Source organism: Rutidosis leptorrhynchoides, chromosome 7 (genome assembly GCF_046630445.1).
Source record: "Rutidosis leptorrhynchoides isolate AG116_Rl617_1_P2 chromosome 7, CSIRO_AGI_Rlap_v1, whole genome shotgun sequence".
NCBI lineage: Eukaryota > Viridiplantae > Streptophyta > Magnoliopsida > Asterales > Asteraceae > Rutidosis > Rutidosis leptorrhynchoides.
Window position 1 is genome coordinate 366387501 of NC_092339.1, and position 8732 is coordinate 366396232.

General features: G+C 34.1%; 3 protein-coding genes across 3 annotated transcripts in view; all 3 read left to right on the forward strand.

Annotated features, from left to right (window-relative positions):
- The window catches only part of LOC139860490 (uncharacterized), a 634-nt gene extending 298 nt beyond the window's left edge, over positions 1–336 (forward strand). Inside the window, exon 2 of the mRNA XM_071849246.1 lies at positions 6–336. Coding sequence (XP_071705347.1) covers positions 6–336 — 331 coding nt within the window. The remainder of the gene's footprint in view (positions 1–5) is intronic.
- Positions 337–360: 24 nt separating this feature from the next.
- LOC139860491 (uncharacterized) lies at positions 361–987 on the forward strand. The gene is made up of 2 exons (XM_071849247.1): positions 361–743; positions 858–987. The coding sequence occupies exons 1-2, from the start codon at positions 361–363 to the stop codon at positions 985–987; spliced, it is 513 nt and encodes a 170-aa protein (XP_071705348.1).
- A 6724-nt stretch (positions 988–7711) lies between these two features.
- Positions 7712–8506, forward strand: LOC139860492 (uncharacterized). Its single transcript, XM_071849248.1, has 2 exons — positions 7712–8201; positions 8301–8506. Exons 1-2 carry the CDS (start codon positions 7712–7714, stop codon positions 8504–8506), a joined length of 696 nt encoding a protein of 231 aa, XP_071705349.1.
- Positions 8507–8732: the final 226 nt, after the last annotated feature.

Consider the following 8732-nt stretch of genomic DNA (forward strand, 5'->3'; position numbering starts at 1 on the left):
GTTAGACCTGATGCCCGTGGCGAGTTAGGCATTAGTACACATTTAAAAATAACGGCGACACTTCGTCAGTTGGCATACGGTTATACACCCGATGCGTTAGACGAGTATTTACAAATGTCGGAACGTGTAGCTCGTGAAAGTTTACAAAATTTTACGAAATGTATTGTTGTTTTATATTCAAATGATTATATGCGCGAGCCTACTCTTGAGGACATGGAACGTTTATACGAGGTTCATGAGGAAAAGCATGACCTTCCCGACATGCTAGGTAGTATAGATTGTATGCATTGGGTTTGGGGAAAATGTCCGGTTGCATGGCAAGGCCAATTTAAGTGAGGAGATCATAGTCATCCAACTATTATGCTTGAAGTCGTTGCCTCGTATGATAATTGGATATGGCATGCTTATTTTGGGATTGCTTGGGCAAACAATGACATAAATGAGTTAAATACCAGTCCTTTGTTTGAATCGATGCTTAATGATAATTTCCCAGACATCCCTTATGTTATTAATGGTGTGGAGTACAAAAGGGGTTATTATTTAGCGTTTGGGATTTACCCTCAATGGGCATCGTTTGTTAAAGCGTATTCGAGTGCAGCTGATCCCAAGAGTAAATACTTTTCACGCAAACAATCTAAGGTAAGAAAGGATGTTGAGAGGACTTTTGGTATTTTACAAGGACGTTGGCATATAGTACAACAACCTGCAAGGGCTTATTCGGTGAAGGCTATTGAAAGAATTATGTATGCGTGTATCATAATGCATAACATGATAGTTGAAGATAATGTGTTCAACATTTCTGAGAATAATTGGGTGTAGGAACCGGTTCAGAACATGCAAACTACTTGATACTATAGATGTGAAGAGTATAAAGCCAGGACGAAGGAATTACACGATCGGGAGGTGCATGAACGTTTACGAGGCGATTTAGTCGAACATGTTTGGGCTATTCGAGCTCAGGAGGAGGAGGATGAGGGGGAAGAGTGACATTCATCGAACATCTTTGGGCTATTCGACTTACAAATAACATCTTTATTATGCATTGTATTTTTATTTTGTAGTTTAATTTTTAATTATGTAACTTTTTTTTTTATTATTAGTGAAGTTTATTTTGTGTTAATATTGTTTTTAAAAATAATTTAATTGATTTTAAAAAATAATTAAATAATAATAACATACAATATTTTCTCTTTCCAAGACACTGAACTGACACTGAACTGACATTCTTCCCAGTTCCCCTGTTTTTTCACCAATGTCAGTTTACAATATCAGTCCAGTCAGTGTCCAGTCATCAGCAAGATACAGAACTGACGCGTCACCACACCCAGTGCTCTAACACGAGATGAGATCCACTAGAACGACTTGATTTGTACTTCGTTTAGCGCAACCGGAGTGCTCCAACTTTTAACTTGGAACAACATATTATTCCGGTTATTTCAAATCAAAAACGCACAAACCCAAATCGTAACTTGAAGAATCGTCTTTCCTGATTGTGACATGGATGTATTTCCAACATCCTTTAGGAAATCGCCAAGGTTGTTGATTGTGAGATTACCCAAATTCCACCACGTAGACACCCGAACCCATAACTCGCGAGCATGTTTACACGCAATAAAAATATGATCAACTGATTCCACATTGCCATTACAAAGTGGTCAACGTACACTATGGAGATACATTCCTCGTTTATCTAATTCAATCCGAACTGGTAGTCTCTTGTGTATAGTTCTCCACACGAAAATCTCAATTTTTTTAGGAACCAACTTATTTTGGATGAAACGATGTTGAGACATGAATTTTCCTAGGAGTTGCACGTCAATTAGAGTCGCTAGCCTTTTCACAGTAAGAATACCATTCGATGCTAGACTCAACTTCCACATGTCCATGCTGCTGCTGTTGAAAGAAAAATATGCAATTAAGGAATGCAAGTTGTTTGATTCGGATTCAGTTCGGCCTGGATGGGGTACGAAACCAATTCCAGCGATGCTCCAGCCTGCCGTTTGCGAAAACTACTCGATCTTTTATTGACACATCCTTGACAGATTCCATCCGATACAGTCTCGAGTATAAGTTGCATAACTTGTCCGATCCAATCCAATCCAATGATCATGCCAAAAAGATGTTGAGTCGCCGTCTCCAATAGATTTGGTGAAAGAGCTTATAAATGGAACTTGCAAGTCCTCCAAAGATGAACCTGTTAAAACAATATTACGCCAAGTACATATTGGTGAAGAGTGGGTAAACCCGCTATCCACCAAAACGCCACCACAAGGTCCATGGATACTACGAATAATATATTACGATTTGTATATATTACGTATTTAGTAATGTAATAACTTACATGTCAAAACTTTTGAAAGTTTGAAATTATGAATATTAAGTACTCCGTAATATAAGTTCAATCTAGAGCTCATTACTAAACCATCTTTTAAATATTTTCAAATTTGGCCTTAAGGTCGTTCACTACTACAAAAAATGATTAAAGAAACCTCTTTTTAGAGCATTTGGAACCCCTTTTAGAAGAGGTTTCTATCAATGGGAGTTCCTTTGGTTGAGAACCGGTTTTAAAACCGGTTCCTTTGGTAATCTTTTGAAACCGGTTTTTTGATAAAAAGAGGTTCCTAATCTTGATATTGAAACCTATTTTTTTTTTTTATCAAAACAGGTTTCTTTGCATAACAAAAGAGACATGTTTTCTTTTGAAAACCGGTTTCTTTACCATTTTGTATATTTTTTTTTTTTTGTTTTTTTGTTTTTTTGTTTGTAATTAGTTGACAATTTCATATATTAGTTTTCCTTTCTTGCTAATGTATTTTATCATCTAAACCAAACTACAAGCATACTAAAAATTAGAACCACGAACTTAACCATACTGAAGTTGAATAAAAAACTTGTATATATCTATAATTATTCTTACAATAAATCTTAGTAAAGCCACAGTAGTAATCCGTAAACTACGACTATTATTCAGAGTACTAGTGCAAATATTTTTTACATTACGTACTCTAATAATAATACTTGAACATCACACCTTATTTACCCCATCCACCTAAAGAAACTCATTTGATGTCTTCGAGTCTCACTTCTGACGCAACAGCTACCTGCACAAGGTCTTCATCATTTGGTGATATTTATACAAAGTCTTCGTCATTTTTATATTTATTTGTTGCATCTAAGTTTGATAGTAGTGAAAATCATCATCCAAATTTGATTGATTCCTTGATTTTGATTTGTCATTCATTTTGCCTTATTAATAGTATCACCTGCAACAATGATAAAACCTGACTATTAAATCAAAACATGTTATCTTGTGTTAATTAGTAAAGAAAAGAAACCAATAATATGATAAAATTAAGAGCTTACCTTAAGAAAAAAAGCAAATGGTAGGGATGAGGGTGCAGGTGAATTAGAGAGATGAAAAGTGGATGTAAAAGTAGAGAGTGATGGATTTGGTTTTTGATACAAAAAATAGGAAGTTATATATTCTGTTGTTTAATTTTTTCATTTCCCACTCATACAAAAATTATCATTAAGACCTCTTTTTTCTAAAAAGAGGTTTCAAAGAAAAATGCATTAAAACCTGTTTTGTAAAAAAACAGGTTCCAATATTCCGAAACCGGTTTTAGTTAAAAAACAGGTTCCTTTAATCTACTTTAGAGACCGGTTTTCTTAAAACTTATAAAAAGAGGTTTCTATTCACTTTAGGAACCTCTTTTTTGACCCTCCTCAAAAAAGAGGTTTCATATAGGGGTTCCAATTCCACTTTTTGTAGTAGTGGTTAGTCGTTAAATTATCATTATTCCATCAAACGTTAAAACTCATACAATTTATTCGAGAATGAAAATCAAGAATCAGATGAATTTGAAATTTAGCAGGTCATTCTACAAACACAAACGTACAAATGAATAACACGGTTGTATATAAATGTATATATTTGAAGAAACTCAACATTTGTATGCAAAAATCTTCACCATAGGGAGATGAATGGAATTCTAACCAACAAATGTTATGTCACGGTTTACATCATTGCTTTCAATAGTGATGTTTTTCACCGACCTTAATTGATTAAGTCAAAGAATTTTTAAGGTTAAAATTTTACAAAGAAATAAAGATATCGATCACGTTTGAAAATCAAATGGTAGAACTTAGTGGTCCCCATCTCCTGTTTAGCAAGTCGAGAAAACTAAAGGACGAGGAAAAAACTCTCTTCGTACTTTCAACTTTTTGTTCCCTTTACTTGTCTGACGCTGATTTGTTCTTAATTTTCTATCGCCGTGCTCCGTCTGGTGTCGCTGCTCCTTCTCCTATAAGCTTCCTGTGACTAAGGTATGGTTTCGTGGTGTTGTAGTTTTCTTTTGGTCGTGACCCTTTCAATTTGCACTTCAGGATTTATTACAGGACCTATCCATCATGTCACGTCTTGGTAAAGAGTTAAATGAGTCGCAAATTGATTTCAAGATATTGAGTTATAGTGTTTGTTAGACCATTCATAAAGTACATATACTCACGCCGTGGATTGTCCATGTGACAAAAGCCACACCCAAAAAATTGGGTAGCGGTGATGTGAGTTTGGGCATGGGAACCGCTACCGAAAGAAAGCTACGATGAAACCCACGAGCGTGGCTTTATTCTTATCGGATGAAATCATTTTTATTTTATTTTTTATTTTTTTAACTTAAGTATATCTGTATATGTATCTCTTTTTTTCTCGACTCTCAATTATATTTTATCAAATCATCACAACACTTTCAAACCACATTTAAATTCACACCATCATTACTTCATAATTTCAACCAGCACCGCTACATAATAAAAAATAAAAATAAAAAGAAGCCCCACATTACCAACCCACCCACACCATTGATACAGTTTACAAATGGTCTTAACAAATGAGAACCTGAAACTTTGTATTTAAGAGTTAATATTCTCCAACTCTACAAGTACATTATTTAGATAGAATTACTTTGCTCATTTTTGTCAAGTATTACATGTACATTTGGTTTGGAAGCCAAAACTATTGGTCAATATTTGTCATGATCCATATATTTTCAAATCAACCCATGAAGATTTGTCACGTTTTCGTAGGTATATTTTTTCTTCAAATTTTCATGTAATTTTTTTAAACCTACAAATCAGAAAATCTGTAGTTGATAAAGTAAAACATCTCTATATTGTGCTATATTCCACTATACTGAACTATAATTGCTACTAATAGGTTATGTACCAGTTCGACGTCCATACCAGTTTCCGAACACAACAATTGATGGTGAGGAAGCTCTTAACTCATAGACTTTTGCTCTTATTTTGTTTGAAAACTATGAATATGATTTTTAAGACTCATAGTCGTCTTTTTAAGTATTTCTTTTTCTGTGTTTGAAGGAATTCATAATCCATTTCAAAGATTGTTAGTTACTTGGAGCTTCATTTTTTGTCTGTTGATCTTAACTATGCAATAAAGATTGTGACTTGGTTGGATGTTTATCATTTGTTTAGTTCAATAAAATATTTACAGCTGGTGATACGTTTCGAATAATTTTATTAGGCTAATTTCTGTTTATAGATCAAAAGTAGCAATGACAAATGGGCTTCATCAATCAGGTCGATTCGAACCTTACAATCCCAAATTGTAGTCGTAATAGTAAGGTTCACCGTGAACACTTCTTGCCCAATTTGTATCGTTTTTGTAGTTGTGGTAGATGTGATAGCTTCAACTCTTGAGGTGACATCAGCTCTTTACAGAACTTAAAGTAGTGTGTTAAAGATGATGGAAAAACGTACTATCGAAACAAATTTATTTTTGATTGGTTGAATGTTTGTTACAAACAATTATATTATATCCCTGATGTGAGTCAAATTAATTCATACCGAGTAGATCCACATAATTATTCTTGCCGATTTTTAGATTTTGTTTATGTGCTTTATTATAATGCTAATACAGTCTAAAATTAATATCGAAAATAAACTATTTGACTTTTTTGCGGACAATCACGGATAGATGTACGTGCAATTTAGCGACAATGAGAACTCCTCAAAATGCTTCTGGTGCTTGTCTTGAAGAAACCTTTGATGTTCTCATTTATCATCATCTTGCTACTTGCTTGGCAAGTAATTGTCAAGCATGTTGTTGTTTTCATGTGTGATGTGTCATATTTTCAAGTGTTTGTGCCACAATCTATTTGTTGGCACTTAGGGTCGATTTACTTTTCACTTAATGATTTGTTTTTGTACAACTCTCAGTTCAGTAAGTAAAATTGTTGTTTCTTTATCACTTAATCTGAAAATTGATATATTTTATGGAAGACATATAATCAGACACCCTACCCAAACAAAGACAAATGAAAACATGACTTAACACGGAAAAAAAGTAAATAGCTCCTTAGTTTAGGTACATGGGTTTATGCAGCAATTTACATCAACAATTTGAATTGTCATGCATTGTGTTGATGTTTATGCAACAGGTAGAGAATTATATATATATATATATATATATATATATATATATATATATATATATATATATATATATATATATATATATATATATATATATATATATATATATATATATACTCGAGTTAATTCAGTATTTGAGAACCTATTGGCAACACATATATGCTTTTGTTCTTTTGAGTTTTGTTATTTTAGATGTAATCTAATCATACTAAATATAGCAACAAACTCAGTGTATTGACCATCAACAAATTTCACCATAATACATTAATTTTGTTGCTATTATATATTCGACAGCTGCGAAAACATATATTTACAACTCTTATTCAATGGGCGAACTAATGAAATTAATAATTTAACAAAATCCTTTTTGTCTTAATGACACGTCACGCTGCACATGATCGCTCCTAGTTGGAAAAGAATAGGGATTGTGATTTTTTTAAGACCATTTTTAACGCGACGTCAGAGGGGTCCCGTCAGACTCGCTGACGCCCTCTGACGCCCCTAACGTAGCGTCAGGCGAAACGCCCATGGGGCGTCAGTTGGATTTTTCACGGAAAAAAGGGGTTAGGCGACGTGTCAGTTTTTGATTGGGCGAATTTTGTAGCCGTTGGTTAACGGATATTTTTTATTTTTCTTTTTAAAAAAAATTTACTTATATTTAAATCTATATAAACCCATCAAACCCCGCCACTTTTAACACATCAAACTCTCAATTTTCTTTCATTTTAACACTTTTATTCAAATTTTTTATATAACTAGATGACCTCGTATTTACTTAATTCGGAATCCGATTCGGAAGACGAGCGTATTGTTGCACAAATTCAAGAATTAGAAGATGAAGATGACGAAGTCCAATAATCCGAGCGTGTTCCAAGATCCCGAATTTATATTCCTAGAGATCGTGAGAAAGCCGCAGAAAACTTAGGATTATTTTAGTGACACGCCCGTGTTTCCGCAAGATAAATTTAAAAGGCGTTTTCGTATGCATATTCAGTTATTTCTCCGAATATCTCGAGGTATTTCTGATTTTGATAGTCATAATGTTCCCGATTATTTTACCTATTTTAGGGAACGTTTTGATGCTATCGGTAGGCCAACTTTTACAATATTGCAAAAAATGACTTCGGCTCTACGCCAGTTGGCGTATGAAACCGCCGCCGATATGTTTGATGAATACTTAAAAATGAGTTAGCAAACCTCAATAATTTGTTTAGACAACTTTTGTAAATGTATTATTCATTTATACAAAGAACGTTACATGAGTTCTCCCAATGCTTACGATGTTGAACGATTATATAGTAAACATGAGGAGAAACATGGTTTTAAGGGTATGCTCGGGAGTATTGATTGTATGCATTGGGAGTGGAAGAATTGTCCAGTTGCTTTAAAGGGACAATACACTCGGGGTGATTACATGAAACCCACCATTATGCTAGAAGCAGTTGCTTCGTATGACTTGCGGATTTGGCATGCATTTTTTGAGATGGCGGGTTCCAACAATGATATAAATGTTTTGAATCAATCACCGGTATTTGATAAACTAAAGAACGGAACAACTCCACCCACACCGTTTGAGATAAATGGTAATCATTACACAAAAGGCTATTACCTTGTTGATGGTATATATCCTGACTGGGCTACCCTGGTTAAAGGTTATGCGGCGCCGACAGATGACCCAAGGTTTAAGTTTACGCGGTTTCAAGGTAGTGCCCGAAAGGATGTTCAGGGGGCATTTAGGGTTCTTCAAGGTCGATTTCATATTTTAAGGTTAGCGGCACGCACTATGTCGGTGAACAAAATGTGAAGAGTTATGGATTGTTGTATCATATTACATAATATGGTTTTAGAAGATCAAGGATTTACGTTAAGTGATTGGGAGGAAGATTTCATTACCGAACCGATGGAGAATCGTCCAAAGCCTATACCGAATAGAGGACGGGATCAAGACGTTATCATCCGAGAGATTAGAGATAGGACGGTGCACGACCAACTAACCGATGATCTTGTTGAGCATATTTGGAACCTTCCGTCTACATTTCGCACTACGAACTAGTTTATTTTACAATTTAATTTATGTAATGGTTAGATTTTAAGTATTGTTGAATTATATTAATTTATGTAATGGTTGAATTTTATGAAATATTATTTTGTGATGTTTTTTATATTTTATATGCATTTTATTTTATAAAATAACATTGTATTCATACTTAATATAAAATAAAAAATAAAACTTATAGGACCCACAGTTGAATGACAGAGAAAAGGAACGTCAGGGTTAT